The sequence below is a fragment of the Dermacentor albipictus genome, chromosome 9 (assembly GCF_038994185.2).
Source record: "Dermacentor albipictus isolate Rhodes 1998 colony chromosome 9, USDA_Dalb.pri_finalv2, whole genome shotgun sequence".
Taxonomy (NCBI): domain Eukaryota; kingdom Metazoa; phylum Arthropoda; class Arachnida; order Ixodida; family Ixodidae; genus Dermacentor; species Dermacentor albipictus.
This window is the reverse complement of record NC_091829.1, coordinates 106496843-106514344: the sequence shown is the minus strand read 5'-3', so window position 1 is coordinate 106514344 and position 17502 is coordinate 106496843. Positions and strand designations below refer to the sequence as shown.

Below are 17502 nucleotides of genomic sequence, written 5' to 3'. Positions count from 1 at the left end.
TTATATTAGTTCCAAGGTGGGTGAAGCCCACGTATCCTGCTATAAAGAAATGCGTGACCAATGATGGGATTGAACTTCGGCCTTCCAGCAGAGCAGCCCGATGCTCCAACCATGAGGCCACGATAGCCTGCGAGCTTCTCTTGTGCCAAAGTCTTTCTTTGAAATGTATGGTGCATGTGTCACGTGACAGTTTGTCACATTCTTCCCTTGTGATTGCCAGCACCGTGAGATGCTATGCTAGACTGCGTCAATTTCAGGATTGGCCCTTCACTTTAATCAGACAGATATACCTACAAAGTGGGTGCCGTCCACCTACAGTTTCACAATAAAATACGGGAGGTTTATTTCTGAGGTTTGCAAACAACACACAAGTGGTTTTATCTATTCACAAGGCTTTGCTCTTCTTTTTCTAAAAAAATTGCTCTGTGTCATGTGGGACACCCGGTAAGCTGATGGCCCACAACCGTGATGGAAATAACATACAGGAGCAACAGGCCGGACGTCCAACTTTCAACTGCAACAGGGTACGATAATGTACTAGTTTGGTTCGTCTTGGAAGGCGTGGGAAGCTGCTCAACAAACGTATATGGAGGCTACAAATGAGACCTGTCGTGTGTTTTCCCGGTCTCCGTCACATCTTTTGCACACAGTTTCCTACGCCTCCTAACTTTAAAATAAATGAATTAAAATTAAATTCGGAGGTTTTACGTGGCAAAACCAAGATATAATTACGAGGCATACCATAATGGGGGGACTCCTGAGTTAATTTTGAACGCCTGGGCTTCTTTAACATGCATCCAATGCGTGGTACATGGGCATTCTTGCATTTCAGTGCCCCAATCGAAACGCGGCCGCTATGACTGGCATTTTGACACCCCGGCTGGTGCCCCTAACATTCAAAACTGCGGATTAGCATGAGGAGCTACTGAGTCATTCACTGATCCACTTACACTGCGGAGGCCTTCATAAAGGATGGGGCAGGAATAGGGGTGGTGCCATATGCGCATTAGCATACAGAATGACTCTCTCACAAGTTCACAAAATAGACCCATGAACAAGAAAGAACAGCCACTGATCACAAAGGAAAAAAAGGCAGAAAGGTATGTCGCATGCATTGTGCTAGTAACAGGGAAAAGCTTGATACTAATAAGGAAATGATAAAACAGCATGCTTTAAGTATCACTGGTATGATACTTAGTTAATATGCTTGCATAATACATTAAATATTTATCAATGAGAGCGCAATACCAAGCATGCTTTGGATGAAAGAAAGGACAGCTTAGAAGGTTTGCACTAGATGCCCACACCCACAGCCAATGGTACTAAGTTGAGGTTGAAAGTTAAAGCAAGTGTTTGTAAGGCATCCTTTCGGCAATACTGTCCATATGATCTCCATGGCGCTATCTTATGCCACCTCGCCACATCGTGGTGTTTTAGGAGCCACTCGTAACTGAATGATTTTATTAAGGCACATGATTAGCATTGCTGTCTGCAACTCCTTCATACCTTGCTTTTTTGTTTCTTATTTTGTGCATGCATGACTTAGGTGGAGAGGCTTGTTTGGGAATAATTTAAACGCATGGTTTTTGAAACTTCTTCAGTTGCAAGTAGAGCCATTGTCCTCTTATTGTGTTCTGCTCGGTGCAAAGGCTGCTGCTGTAAATCCATGCTAATTATCCCTAATTTCTGTTCTTCACCAATAAACTGTTCCATGGCTAAATAATGACACAGTGCTGCAACCGACCGTCTCAATTTCCAAGCTTGACCAGTCAGGCCATTCGGCTTACCTGCACCTGTAGTCCATGGTAGACAGTGCCCAGGTGACTGGCCTCCCTCAAAACATCCACAGTGGAGCCATTGACCGTAGCATTCGGAGACAACAGCCGGTCCAACTGCAGCAACATGGGGGGGGGGGGGGGGAAGAAAGAAGCAAAACATGTTTTAAAGAGCGAGAAAACTAAAAATATTCAAACAGTAAGATATATTGTTAGTCATGACAACACGAAGGAAGAGAGACACTGAGGTGAGAGAAGGCATAGACAAAATTAATTATGTTCAGTTAAAGTGTAGAAATAATACAGTAAAGGTAAATGAAAGTGGACGAAAAGATAACTCGCTATAAGTGGGAGCCAAAGTCATGTTTTCCAGCAGCCTGGAGAGACATTCCCCAGCTACATCGAGGATGTTCTCGATTTGTGCAAGCGGGTAAATCCCAGCATGTCAGAGGATGACAAGATCAAACACATCCTCAAGGGCATCGAGGACAGCACACTCCAGATGTTGCTGGCCAAAAGCCCAACTAGAGTATCCGTCCTCATTAACCTCTGCCAGGGCTTTGAGAAGCTGCGCTGCCAATGTTCCATCGCCCACCAGAACATTCAGCACGCCGATTCCGTCTCGAGCATCGCGGTTTATACCGAAATAACCAGCTCGACCCTCTCGCAGCATATCAAAGATTTTGTTCGTGAAGAGGTGGCCAGGCAGCTCTCGCTGCTGCCTCACAGCGACGCACCTATGGCAGCTCTGCCTCCAATGCTGCAGCAAGCCATCCGGACTCAGACATCTGAAGCTCTTCCTGCAGCTCCTACGACACCCCCCACCCAATCCTATGAGTGTGCCGCTGTCCCATACCGACTTTGCCACTCATCCTACGTTGCTCCCGCTCAGTTATACAGCCGTAGTTGCACGGCCACCTGCGCAGACAGCTTCCTTTTCATTGCCCGTGCATCCGGCTTCATATCCAGTTGCCCAACCGTCACCACAGTTTTTTCGTCCCACCGAGACGTGGCGCACTCAAGGCAACCAGCCGATCTGCTTCGCCTGCGGCATTGCTGGCCATGTGGCATGCTTCTGTCGCCGCCGCGCCCCAACTGCGCGTACCAGCTTTGACACGCCCAGCACCTCCACCAGATGCGACGAGGTTTATTGTCATTCACAATGTTGTGGGGCGCTAGGTAAATCAAGGCACTGCAAGGGCAGTCCGTAGCACGGGGCTTGCTCGCAATCACGGTACGGCCCTTCGTTTTCCTCTTCAGTCAGCACATACACAGGGGCACGTCTGCTTCATTACACTTGCTATTTGTGCAATGTGTACAAGATTACCTATGGGTATGTTAGCCAGCACTGCCCACAGAAAAAGCAGCAGATGTGGAAAACAACTTTTTACTGCAAGCTTCACTGTTTTGATCATTTGTTTCTTCAACTAAAATCCAAAGTCTCTTTCCTGATGATGGCGAAGTGCCAACTGCTCATAATAATAATTGCATTTACACTGACCACAAATGACGGTGTTTAATGCATTCATTTAGAAAGAAACAGGGAGAGAGAGAGAGAAATAACATTTTATGTGAAAAATTCTAAGCCTGAGAAGTTGAGCATGGTCAACCAACAGTAGAAAAGAACTCGACCAGTTCTGGAGTTGTGAAGCTAGTTGTGCTTGTGCAAAGGTCTTTGCCATCGGGAATTATGCAGATAGCCATAGGTGCTCATAACTCATGCCAAAACAAGCATTCCATTTGCAAAATTGCTGAGTAGAACATAATGTCTGCGTGTATGACACACGTCAGCTTTTGGTCTTTTTGATACATGTGATCGCTGGAAGCACAGACATGTTTTAGTCATCTGGTACAAAACGCGCGGTCCACGCATGAAAGTAGCATTGGTTGGTTGCGATTGTTCCGTAACGTATGCTGCGACCAGCAAAGTTGCAGGAAACATTTTTCTGTGCAGATATGCTAGAATCAAAGCACAGGATTCTCGTACATTGATCTGGACGAGGGTCAATGGCAAGTCGATTGCAACTAAAAAATATTTTAGGCATCATTGATTTATGCACCAAACTAGGTGACTGCAGCAGCCGTGATTTTGAGTGCTATAGCAACAGTGAAAGTAGTCAAATAGGTGTGCAAGTACAGTAAGAAGCAAAAGTGCGTGGACCACGGCACCAAGAAAAAATATAAATTTTACTACAGCCGCCCAAGGTAACAGTCTCTCAATACATTACGTTGATTGAAAAGGCACACAGACTGAACTGCTTAATTTTAATGTGCATTCTTAGGCTACAAAGAAAAGATAAATTTTTTGCAGAATCCCTGGTCCACAAACTTTTGCTAGCGACTGTACCTAGCAATGAAATATTTTGTTGACCAGGTGCTGCCATAAAACTTAGTAAGTACAAATCGAAACTGAAGCTCTTTAAGGTTTCTCTAGTCCCCACATGATCAAGGCCCACTCACTGCCAAGGGTCATAAGCTGAGAAAGATGTACAGAAGTGTTTTGGCACATCTGTGCAGTTAGCAGTGCGAATATGTTGTGGGGACGCTCTACTCTCTTGCACCCTTGTTTGTTTTCCCCACATGGCTCTCACATCTCTTGTCATCTGGCTTCGCCACTCAGCAAAGTGCCCCCGGCGGTCGGTGTAGTTGCAAAATAGTACAAGAGATGGCGCAAGCGTGGCGCTGGTAATGCCACCTAACAGCAGTGTTAACGCAAGAGGGAGTAGTCTCTTTCTCTTTGGCCTGAGGTTGGAAAAGTGTGCGGACTTTGCTGCGCGCCTGTCGGCATGCTCTGCAGGACCATCTTGCAAAGGCTTTGGAGCGGGGCAACAGGATGGATGAACTCGACCATTCAAACGTGCCACAGTTCATGTGAATGTACACGCGAACCATTAGGGGTTGCTGTCCAGTGTGGGGGTGAACATATTCACTTGCTATCCTGTTACAGTGGCTCAAACTTCCTCAATTGGTCCATGCCCATCAGCATGTTCTATTGGTAGTAATTCGGCCAGCTGGCATTGGTGCATGAAAGGTACAATAAATGCCCTTGTGATTATCTGCACTACTGTGTTGTAGTTTCTTTGACCCAAGAGCTTTGTTCAAATCAGGCAAGTACTGCAAATGAATCAGCAATTCATTTTGGTGTTTTTTTTTTCTTTGCACCTTATTTCTGGTCAAATTTTGTTGGTCCTGTCAGGGTTGAAGTAACTGAACTGAATTCTGAGGTTTTAAGAGCCGAATTCACGGTCTGATTATAAGGCACGCCTTAGTGGGGGACTGCAGATTAGTAATTGTGGCCACCAGGGAATCTTTAACGTGCCCCCGATGCATAAGACACGGGCGTTTTCTGCATTTCGCCCCCCCGCCCCCCCCCCCTCGAAATGTGGCCGCCATGATTGGGATTTGATCCCACGACCCTGTGCTTAGCAGCGCAACACCACAGCCACTAAACCACAGTGGTTTTGGGTTCTACTTAGATGATAGATGATAATAACAGTAACAGTATAGATGATGATGATACCTGCACTAGGCTCCGTGTTACCACAAGGCGAGTCTTCGGCTGAACACAATTTCACAGGAAAGTTTACTCAGGACAAACCTGGCACAAAAAAATTCTGGCAACTTAGTTCACCGGTATGTGCCACTGAGTATATGCAACTTTTCAATGATAAAGAAGTCATAAAAAATTATCTGGCAACAGGCGTAGTCGAACCACCGTCACATATGTTCAGCCAATTTTTGTCTGGCTATATATTCCTGAACACTCCACAAGTGGACTTCGCATCGTCGTCGTTAGTGCAGCGTGTTTAGAGGAAAGTGCGAGAGAGAAATCCTACTGTATACACGTCTCATACATAATGTGTGACTGCGGCGGCAATACGTCGTGTCACTACACTGCTTCAATGACAATTGCACTACTGTCAACATTGATCGTGAGATGGGTTCTGCCATAACTTATCATTAGCGCATTGCATGCATCTTTGGCATCATTTATTCATTTCCAATATCCCTAAACGCCCTTGAAGATATATTACATAAGAAGGTGGGGGCGATACAGAAAAGGAAATGAGGTGAGCTTTCTGTTATGCAAAAATTATGCAACAGGGCACAATACACAAATAAATAAATCGACCAGTAAAGTTAAGCAATAAAATAAACTAACTACAATATCAACCACACAAATCAATTAAAAGGAGACAGCAGCAGAAGTATACACTCTTCGGCAAGTTTCTTCGTCTACAAATATAAACAAATGCAAAACTCATGTTAAAAGGTTGAAGCGATGACTCACGGCTAGGCTGAGGTTCTCAGGTGACAGGTCGGCCGGGCAGCTGTGGGTGCAGTTGAGTACACCTTCCAGCTGAGTCTGCAAAGAAAGGGCACACGATACATCCTCATACTGGTTTCATAGACTTAAGAGGTCGACAGGCTGAAACCAGCAATGTTCATAGAGCTTCATTTGCCTTCTGCACAAGCTGAACTAAGCTTCCCCTCTGCGGTTTCATTAGCGCAAGTGCTCTCTCGGCCTTCTGCACAAGAACCTTCAGACTAACGATATCGTTCAGGCTCCCGTCGGTCTCTGGACACCTGGCAGCAGCTGGTAGCAGCTGCGAATTCACTGTGTGGCAGACGACACATCAGCCTCTGGCAATGGCGATGAAGCACCTTTTGTTCTTGTGACTGCGCAGCATGAGAAGTGTGTCACTGCTCATGGCCAGAGCGGTGGACCCTGAGAGGACGTGTCACCTTGTTAGCCGAGTCCACCTCTTGTGATGCAGTGCACGCCCCTGCAGCAAAATGCTGGCTGCTCGTGCCCTCCAATACAGATGCTTTATCTGGTGGCCCACCTCCTTAGTTGCTTGGCTAATGCCACATACCCATCCTCCTCCTCCTCCTGCTGTCTGAGCTGCCATGCTTCCAGCTCCCACAGACACCAGAGCCAGGCTTTCTGCTATAAATTTTTGTAAGAAACCTTACTGTCTAAACGTGGCATCTACAACAGTATGTCATATATTATTTGATACAAAATTGCAATTTTTGCTCGCCGAGATTTACATCAGCAGATGCGAACAGGCATTGTGGCAGTTGCCGGCTGATCGGCCATAAACCCTAACTCGGCTTCATGTGCGTCACTGTAGTCCAGCCTGTTTGCATCATCTTGTACCCGATCTAACTGACCTTCAGTATAAATGTCTACAGGTATGAACATATTGAGGGCAAGTTTGCTGCAACAGCTTGCCATCCCGCCACATGCGTCTCCCACTTAGTATAGGCCTAGCCATTGCTGTCTTCTCGTGAGTCTGTGACCAAGTTTGTGGTTTGACGCCGAGTAGACAAAACTCTCTGCAGTGGTGGCATTAGCAAAGCAGAGGAACTAGCTCGACAACGAAAGCTGGAGGATGGGTGACAACTGGAGTAGCAGCAGCTTTGTTTGCAGCTGCCATCTTTTTGACATCGCAAAGCGTAGGTCAGTCTGAAAAGAATTACTGCAGAAACTCCCTGTGGTGCTTGTAGTCATACAGCATCGCGTAGTCATGAGCAGACATAACGCATGCTCATATATACCTCCATAGGACCCTGCGTGTACCTATAGACCGCATCGCCTCACACGCTGCAGACAGACAGACAGATTTCCAAAGGAAGTAGCCCTAGAATACTTCAGCATTGAAGTTCAGTAACATGCCACACAGTGTCAGAAATTTCAGTTGCATTACACATTGGTTCTACAAAGTAAGTGGCAGTGCCCTGGTTCAGGCTGAATAATCGAGCAGGTCCAAAAAAATCAGGTGCCAGAAAACTTGGTTGCTGACTGTATCTGTTACAGTCAACGACTGAATTTTCGGACGCCCAAATTTTCGGACATGCCCGATATTTCGGACGTCTTCGCGGCACCGCCACGAGCCCCATAGAATCAATGTATAAGGACATCTGAAGTTTCGGACGCTCGAACCCCCCGCCGTCCAATTTTCCGGACTTTTTGACGCGACGGAAGGTCCTTTGGCTCCTCGCGTAGCGCCCTCGCGAAGGAAATCGACTTGCAGCCGAAGCATATCACCGCTTTGAACCACAACTAGCCGAATCTAGCCGTCACACACCAATGTGGTCTGGCCACGCTGGCTATGTTCATCGCCGCACTTCCGCCTCCGGCGGAGTTTCCAGAGCGGCGCCATTTCGTTTGTTTGCGGGTCACGTTTTGGCTGGCGTAGTGTGTGGTTGTGCTGTTGTGCTCTGCGACGCTAGGCCTAGGTGCTTCGACGCTCGTCAGCGAACTCCACTGTTCAAATTGAGGACTTCGCTTGCCTTCGATGGCCTCCACTCCGTCTTCGTCGTCCTCGCCGATGGCATCGAAGCGCGGAAAACAGTACCGTCGGTTAACGATGAAGAAGAAAGCAGCCATTATAAAACAAGTCGTGAGCGGCCGATCGCAGGCTGACGTGAGCAAGGAGTTCGGAATTTCTAAGCAAACAGTTTCGGATTTCCTCAAGAACAAGGACAAGATCTTGGAAGCGGCCGAAAAACCATCTGGTGCCCAAAAAAAGAATGCAAGCCAAGGTGTTCATACAAAGCTTGAGGAAGCTCTCGTCGTGTGGCTTAATTCGATGACAGCAAAGCGGTTGCCGGTCTCGGGCTGCATCTTGAAAGAAAAAGCGGAAACTCTCGCGGTTCAAATGAACATTGAGGATTTTAAATTTAGTGATGGATGGTTGAGGAACTTTAAACATCGGAATGACCTCAAGTTCAAGAAGAACTGCACTGTCGACGGCGGCGAGAGCGGCGCCGTCGACAGTGCAGTTATTGAGCAGTACCGCAACGGAAAACTACAGTCATTGTTGCAGCAGTTCTCTGCTGACAACGTTTTCAACTGCGACGAAACTGGTTTGTTTTATAAGATGTTGCCAGAAAGAACGCTCGCTTTTGCTGGTGACCCATGCCATGGTGGCAAGCACAGTAAAGAACGGCTGACCGTTCTTGTCGGCAGCAACATGTCTGGCAGCGAGAAGCTTCCCTTGTTGGTAATCGGGAAGTCAAAGAACCCGAGGTGCTTTAAAGGGGCAACGCTGCCAGTGTTGTACGAAGCCAACAAAAAGGCATGGGTGACTCAGCAGTTGTTCGAAAGTTACGTCCGCAGGTTGGACAGGAAGTTTGAGCTTCAGAACAGACGTGTCGTGCTCTGCATTGACAACTGCGCCGCTCATGGTCATATCAAGAATTTGAAGGCTGTCCAGCTGGAATTCATGCCACCCAACACGACTGCAGTCCTCCAACCAATGGACCAAGGCGTCATCCGCAATTTGAAACTTTTGTACCGTTCGCGGGTGCTAAACCGCATGGTGCTGTGTGCGGAAAACGCCAAAGGCTACAACGTTGACCTTCGGTCTGCTGTTGGAATGCTTGCGGACGCATGGAAGGCAGTGACGCAAGACACGATCCGCAACTGTTTTCGTCACGCGGGCTTCGTACTCGCCACAGAAGAACCAGACTTGCCTGAAAGCAACAACACTATTGACGTGTGCCCGCCCATGGACGACGTGATCAACGACCTCCGCTCTGCTGGGGTTTCCATACCCACAGAAATAACTTTTAAACAGTTTGTTGATGCAGACAACGAGCTCGACTTCTGCGCAGAACTGACTGACGAGGAAATAGTCCGTCAGGTTGTGGGGGATTCAGAAGACTCCGATGTTGAAAATGAGGAGCCAATGCCTGCGCCGCCTACAAGCGCCGAGTTGATGCGAGCACTGTTGACTCTTTCATCGGTATACAGTGCTGACATGACCCTTGCACAGATCGAGGCGAATATGATCGCATGCAACCGGAACGCCGTCCAAACAACAATCGGCAAGTTCTTCAAGCCACTGCAGCAATAACACCGGCTGCCCGACGATGCATATGTATATAATAAAAAACGGCAGTCGGCTGCATACAGAGTTTTTGAACGCCTGTTTTTATAGCCACTTCACTGATGCTTTGGCAGGGTTTCGGAAGCCTGGTACTTCGCCCTCCACCTCTAGATCCAAGAAAAAAAGAAAAAGTGTGTTTTTTGCATGCATTCGTTTTTTCGGACTGCCTGAATTTTCGGACGTTTTTACGTTCCCTAGAGGGTCCGAAAAATCGGTCGTTGACTGTATATCATGTTTAACTGTAATAGCATTGAAGAATATTCATGTCCAAGATATTTAATAGTGTTAGCCACCCGTATGCGGCGTGTATATTATATATTGCACATTGTTAAACTATCAAAATGTTCCCACAAGTTTCTTGTTGTAGATTTGAAACTGTAAGCTTCTGTGTTGGTCTATGTGGTAGACGTGACTTCATTCGATCCCACCGGCCATGCAAAGCTGACTCACCTGCTGCCTCAGCAGGATGTCAGTGTGGTTCTCAGTAGTGGTGTGCACCTCCTTGAGACCAGACTCGAGGCCGACTAGCCTCTGGTCGACGACGGCTCGCACCTCTCCCAGGCACTGTTGCACACTCTGTAATGACATTTCAGGGCAGGTCGGGTCAGGTTTATTCATCGGCTTCATGTTACAATAAACTGCTTGAACAAGTTAGCAAAAGGAGACCCCAAAGTAAAACTGACGCAGGTACCTACAATAAAACTAGCCATGCAAGTCATCTAACTAAAAATGCAGAGGAGTGGCAAGTACAGAGTCAATGCGTAAAGAGCTGGAAATTTACAAGCAGATCGAACAGACCAAACGGATCAAATATTGCATTTATTTCTTTCGCTATTGTTAATGTGACCCGTGAAATACTCTGGTCCAACTCGTGTTGTTACCTTTTCATGAACATTGTTTGGTTGTTAGCCTCTCTGCTTGATCTTTAAACAAACTGAAGTAAGTAAATAAAAATAAATAACAGAATAAAAGGCAGTGCAGGTGATAATTCATTAACAATAGGTTTGCTAAACCACTAATCTAATTTCTACCTTGGGAGGGTCTCCAAGCTTTTATTTAAGAGCACATAGTACAGTAAAGCCTCTTTAAACTGTACCTGCTTTTAAACAGTATTTTTGTTTTAAAAGTAGTAAAGTCAAATCCCCGACTAAGCAGGCATTGAACATAATGTGTTTTGCATCTACATAAACTGTACCAGCTTATTGCGTACGTGTCAGTTGACCTGTAGTGTTTCCACTTTTCGTCGTGCAAACACGGCGGTGCGTCTTCTCCATCAGGCGGCTCGGCAGAGCTCAGAGATTGGAACAACGCCTTTCAAGTGCCCTGTGCGTTTGCGTGTGAAGCCACATCAACATCAACATCATTTCGGCAGCGTTCAAGAGAGCTTTGTGGCGTCGTGCAAGTGAGGACTTGCATCAAGCCAAAGCTCGGATAAAGAAGATGCCGGGTGCTCAACATAGAAGAAAAATTAAACATCGTTCGTGCTGTCGAACATGACATGAAGTCGGCCCTGGCACACGAAAGGGATCAGTTGTTGACTATGGTGTGTGGCATTTGGAATGCGAAGTTGCTCGGCAGCGCTGCTGCGACCGCGAAGACATGTCGGCTACAAGGTTCGACTTTTCGCTATCGTTGCCTCTGTTGTTGCTGAAGTGTAGACTCGCGACAGTGATCAGGACAACACGGAAAGCGACAGCACAGGCGGTTCAGGCCCGACAGTGGCAGAAGCTGCGCGTTACGTCAGCCTCACGAATGCAATCGTCCCAATGAGAACAGCACCCCACGATGAAAAAGGCACCCTGCGACTTCTGCAGTGCTACCGCATGCGTGCACAGAGAATACGTAACGCCACCGAGGAATCTGCCATGCAAGTGTTTGCTGAGAAGAGGGGGCTGGCTGAAAAGCTGGCACACAGCTTTTCAGCCGTGTACCAGCCGCAGCATCAAATGAAAATAACACTTTTGTCACACGAAGTGAATAAATACTGTACATTTTTTTACCCTTTCATCGCACTCTCTCTGTGTTCTGTGTTCCGTTTTTGACAGGTAACTGGGCGATCTCGCGCTATGTCGGTTAAACAGTACTACCGTTTATAAGTACTTTTTCCGAGCTCCGGCCAACTACAGTTTAACAAGGTTTCACTGTGTATGCCACAGGTTGAGCTGCTCAGACCAAAGAAACAAACAAAAAACAGCTATAGACTTCTATACTTCACCATGATTACACAAGGAGTAAAAAAAATTCAGAATTAAATTAGAAAGGTGCGACAGACTGCAAGACAAAATCATAGCTCAAGCAGGTGTACGTAAGTATAACTTAAAGAAATTGTGGAATGGGGCCAGATGATCACACAATTCGATAACCGTTGGAGTGAGTTCCAAATGAATATGGAGGCAATAGGCCGATTTGCTCATTCTGATGTCCCGATGTCCCAGCTGGGTTACAAGTGGCACCTGTAACAGAAGACTCCAGAATAACCTTCGCCACCTACAGCTCAAATAACTTCAGACAAATATTACAGCTCAAGTGGGTAGTCTAGCTCCCATGATGCAATGTGTGTCTCTTACTATTGGCAAATTGTAGTAAACCACTCACAGTATACGAACGCTAATGTAAACTAAGGACCAAAAACAACTTGTGCATCGTACACGACAAGTAAGCGCTGTGATCAATATCTTGCCCTGCAACCACGCTGCTCTCTGCCATGGGCTTTTGTTGCAATATCTGGCTAAATGGTTTCAGTGCAAAGTACTTTTCATGTCACTGCCAAGTCTCGGTAGGTTCGCAGAGACAGCTAAAGCAAACAGTGGTAAAAGCCAGAGAGAGATAGACTCTGACCTGTTCCAAGTCATGCAAACTGGTGTGTGTCGAACTCTGGTCGTCCACGGCAACAGCGGAGGCATTGCTGATCCGCTGGACTTGCTCCTGTGGTGAAAAAAATGAAAAGGAATGTGGCGGCTGGCACCCAAGGACGCGAGACACTAAGCACAGTTCTTCGAGTTACACTAAACAGCCGTGCTAAGCTAGTTGAGCCTAGAATTGAACTGAATCTTACTGTTAGCAGTACAATATATACACACGAATATACCATGTTCTTTTCAGTTTGAACGGTAAAGAAAGAAAGGCATGGAAAATATTGTGCATTTCAGGCTGTTCAGGTGTATTACCTCAAGATGTGGATGGTACCTATGCGACAAATAGCACTCTCCAGGTGGGTAATTAAGAAGAGTCACTAATTCACATTTTAATTATTTATTTATGGTTATGGCACACTTAAAAAAGTACAGCCTTGAGCACATGCCTTTCGTGGGACACATACACACTTTATTAATGATTTAGTTCAGACGCAGCATACAAGAAGCAACATACACAGAACAGCAGAGACTACTGACAAGCAACATTTTTGTACATCACAGTGGCTATTGTGGTGACACTGCTGTGCTAGTTGATTTTGCCTGCTTCAGGAAATTGTCTGCATAAACATGATAGAAGCAAACTTAAGCTTCGGACACTAGCGAGCGAAATGTTTTTACAAACACAATTTGTTTTTTGTGAAGCTTGATGAAACGCTGGTAGAATCGTAAAACGAGACCAAATTCGCAAAAGTTAAGAAAAACGAGAGAGAGTGGCCAATCATGTTAACAAATAGAGCATCAAGGTTTTGTTTTCAGGGACCGTAGTTTAAACCCACCATCAGACGCATGAATTTTTTTTATGGAAGACACCTGAAATGAATTGAGACAAAAGCTACCTACCAATTGCAAAGTACCTGATGAAGTAGAGGATGCTTCAAATTAAAGGCTTGGCTGTATATGTGGCCACGACTACCTGTCTACACATTGTTACTTATGGAAGAACTTGATTGGAGTTAGGTGGGCCTTGCACCACTCTCTAACTTGCAGGCTTGAATGAGTAAAGACACCGAAATGGACACTCCCCCCCTCATAGAAACAGCCACGTGATCAGTGCCCTTGAACAGAGCAGAATGTTCAAGGGCTGCTGTCAAGTCAATTTATTTATTTTTATTCCACTTAATCAAGAACCTACATTGCCCAGTTGTGCATTTCTATAGGTGGGTCAGAACAGTAATGACACTGTAAACATGCAAACACCAGACACAGTTATAACTTGTACATTCAAATAAAGTTCATCTTAAGTTTAAACCATCTTGTAAGGATGAGAAAAATACATGCAAGGTCATCCGCAGCACTGGCGTCCAATTGATTTGACTAGCAAATTGTAAAAACAAAAATAAAGTGTGAAAATATACATCTACTAACAACTTATATGAATATTTTTAGGCTTGTAGCGCAGCTCAGAAAGAGCTAAAAGGAAGGCGGAAGGGGTAATGAAAAGGAACACTCTGTCCTTTCAGCTCGTTCTGAGCTGCGCTACAAGCCAAAAAAAGTAATGACATACCAAATCGCCCAAACTGCCACGCTTTTGAGCTTATATGAAGTTATTTCTCAGAGCTCTTAAAAAAAAGCGCGATCATTATTGAGAGATATGTGGAGTCATCATGTGGGAACATTTATTAATACTGGTTTCATCATTACAAATAGAATGAAGAACTATAATGTAAAAAGTTTTCTGCTTTGCTTAAGGGCTATGCAATCTAGTTCACGCTTCATGTTCCTTATACAGTGAAACCTCGTTAAACCATAGTTGGCCGAAGCTTGGAAAAAGTGTGTACTAAATGGTAGTGCTGCTTAACCGAAACAGCATGAGATCGCCCACTTACCTGGCAAAAACGAAACTCAGAAAGAGTGCGATTAAAGGGAAAAAAATCATACAGTCTTCACTTCGCGCGATAAAAAGTGTTATTTTCGATTGATGCTACGGCAGCCTAGCAGCGAAAACAGCAGCCTCAAACTTACTGAAGCTGCGAGCCAGCTTTTCAGCCAGCCCCGTCTTTTCGGCAAACACTTGCATGGCAGATTGCTCGTTGGTGTTGCAAGTTCTCTGTGCATGTGGCAGTAGCGCTGCAGAAGTCGCTGGGTGCCTTTTTTCATGGCGGGGTGCTGTTCTCGTCACGACAATTGCATTCATGAGGCTAACGTAACGCGCAGCTCCTGGCACAGTAGGGCCTGAACTGCCCGTGCTGTCGCTTTTCGTGTCGTCCTCAACACTGTCGCTAGTTGACACTTCGGCAACAACAGAGGGGACGATGGCGAAAAGTCAAACCTCGTAGCCGACACCTGATCGCGGTCGCAGCATTGCTGCCGAGCAGCTTTTTCGCATTATGCCACACACCGTAGTCAACAGCAGATTCCTGTCGCATGCATGCGCCGACTTCTTGATGTCACGTTCGATAGCACGAACAATGTCTAATTTTTCTTTTATGCTAAGCACCTGGTGTCTTTTTTATCCGAGCTTCGGCATGACGCGAGTTCTTCTTTGCATGATGCCACAATGCTCTCTGGCACGGCGCCAAAATGATGTTGATGTGTTTTCATGCGCAAACGCACAGGGCTCTTGGAGGCTGTTCTGATCTCTGAGGCTTGTTGTTCTGCCAGGCGGCCCGATGGAGACGACGCATCGCCGTGTTTGCGCGACGAAAAGTGGAAACATTATGTGTTAACCGATACATACCCAATAACCTGGTACGGTTTGTGCGGATGCAAAACACATTATATTCAATGGCTGCCGAGTCAGGGATTTGACTTTATTACTTTTAAAACGAAACTACTGTTTAAGCGGGTACGGTTTAACGAGGTCTTACTGTATATACTAGAATCAATGCCACAGTTCCAACTGACAAAGCATGCAGCATGAGTGTGGATGCCACACGAGCCAGAGAACATCTCAGAAAGACAAGACGATGGTACAGCCCCAGCATGACCCTTCTGGCTCGGGAACGAACTCAAAGACAAATGCCACTCACACTGGCTTTCAGTGTGAAGACGAAAAAATGTATGCAGATCCAGTGCACCATGCTTCAAGTTTCTGAGTTTTATCCACAACCCCAAATGCAACAGATGAAACAGTGCAGATGCTAGCTCCAAATATCAACCTCACTGATACGAAGGCACATATACATATTGTTACGTGTAGAAAGACACAGACGGAAGAGGATATTTACAGGCTATTTACACTGGACTGGAGCCAGAGTGTCAGGCCAACATTCACTCGCGCCGAGGGCACAGACCCACTTCGTCGTCGTTCAAAGCGGCGGCTCGTCTCTTGAGCATCACTCGATGATATCGTAATACTACCCACCCGGCGGCAAAAGCGCCGTCACGGCGTTGTTAAATATCCAAGGCGCATGGAGAGTTGTAGGGCTTGAGTAGGGAAACGTGGAAAATGTCACTGGTTGTCGCAGCAGAGGACGTAGTGGGCGTGGCTAGAACAATTTCATAGGTGACATCGGTCACTCGGCGGAGCACGCGATATGGGCCTGTATAACAGGAAAGCAGTTTCTCACAAAGGCCAACTTTACGCGATGGTGACCAAAGCAACACGAGGGCGCCGGGAACAAAATGGACATCACGGTGACGGAGGTCGTAGCAATGCTTCTGTTTGTCTTGAGACACTTGTAGACGAACGCGCGCGAGTTGACGAGCATGGTCAGCACGAGCGATTGCATCACGGGCATAAGCGCTAGTTGGAAGCTGTGGTGGACGGAAGCACAGTGCCTAGTAGTAGCGTCGGTTTTCGGCCATACAAGAGGTAAAATGGGGTAAAGCCAGTAATATTGAGATGGGAAGAGTTGTACGCAAAGGTAATGTAAGGTAGAGCCAGGTCCCAGTCACGCTGGTCGTCTGAAACGTATTTCGATAGCATGACGGTAAGGTATCAGTTAAAATGCTCAGTCAGGCCTTTCATTTGAGGGTGGTAGGAGGTGGTAAATTTAAGCTGTATGGAGCAGGACTGCATGATGTCGTCAATGACTTCGGCCAAGAACGTACGGCCACGGTTTGTTAGCAATTGACGCGGAGCACCATGCATCAAAATGATATCATGTAGAAGGAAGTCCACAACATCAGTTGTGCAACTGGTCGGAAGAGCGCGGGTTACGGCGTAGCGGATTGCGTGGTCAGCCGCGACTGCAACCCACTTGTTTCCTGATGTAAATTCCAAAGATGGGCCGAGAAGGTGTAAGCCGACACGATGAAAGGGCTCGGCAGGAATGTCGAGCGGCTGTAGGTAACCAGCGGGGAGCTAGGAAGGCTTCTTGCGTCGTTGGCAAAGTTCACAAGCGGCGACGTAACGTCGTACGGCACGGGCAAGGCCCGGCCAGAAAAAACGGTGATGTACATGGTCATAGTTTCGAGATACGCCTAGGTGTCCTGCCGTTGGTGCGTCGTGAAGCTCTTCCAGAACAGTTGAGTGGAGGTGTTTAGGTATGACAAGTAGGAACTCAGAGCTGTCCGGATGAAGGTTACGACGGTACAGAGTGCCGTTGCGGAGGACGAAGAGGCGTACAGTGGCATTGGCCGGAGAGCGTTTAAAACGGTCGATGAGTGCTCTGATGTAGGTGTCGCGACGCTGCTCGTCGGCGAAATTATGCAGCTGCGATACAGAGAACACACAAGCAGCACTGGTAATATTGGAGGAATCAGGGTCGTCAACAGGGTAACGTGACAAGCTATGAGCATCTTGGTGCAGGCGGCCAGACTTGTACACCCCGGAATATGAAAATTCTTGTAGTCTCAAAGCCCATTGACCAAGCCGGCCTGTAGGATCTTTTAGTGATGAGAGCCAGCAGAGAGCATGATGGTCAGTGACTACGAAAAAAGGGCGACCGTAAAGGTAAGGACGGAACTTCGCAACTGCCCAGTACAGCACGGCATTCGCGTTCCGTAATGGAATAGTTGCACTCCGAT

General features: G+C 46.6%; 1 protein-coding gene across 1 annotated transcript in view; it reads right to left on the bottom strand.

The window, feature by feature from the left end:
* Positions 1-17502, bottom strand: part of LOC135907191 (EF-hand calcium-binding domain-containing protein 14) — a 47932-nt gene that overhangs the window by 14641 nt on the left and 15789 nt on the right. Inside the window, exons 6-9 of the mRNA XM_065438875.2 lie at positions 12515-12601; positions 10127-10252; positions 6067-6141; positions 1788-1892 (exon numbers count right to left, since the gene is read on the bottom strand). Of these exons, the coding sequence (XP_065294947.1) occupies positions 1788-1892; positions 6067-6141; positions 10127-10252; positions 12515-12601 (393 nt within the window). The remainder of the gene's footprint in view (positions 1-1787; positions 1893-6066; positions 6142-10126; positions 10253-12514; positions 12602-17502) is intronic.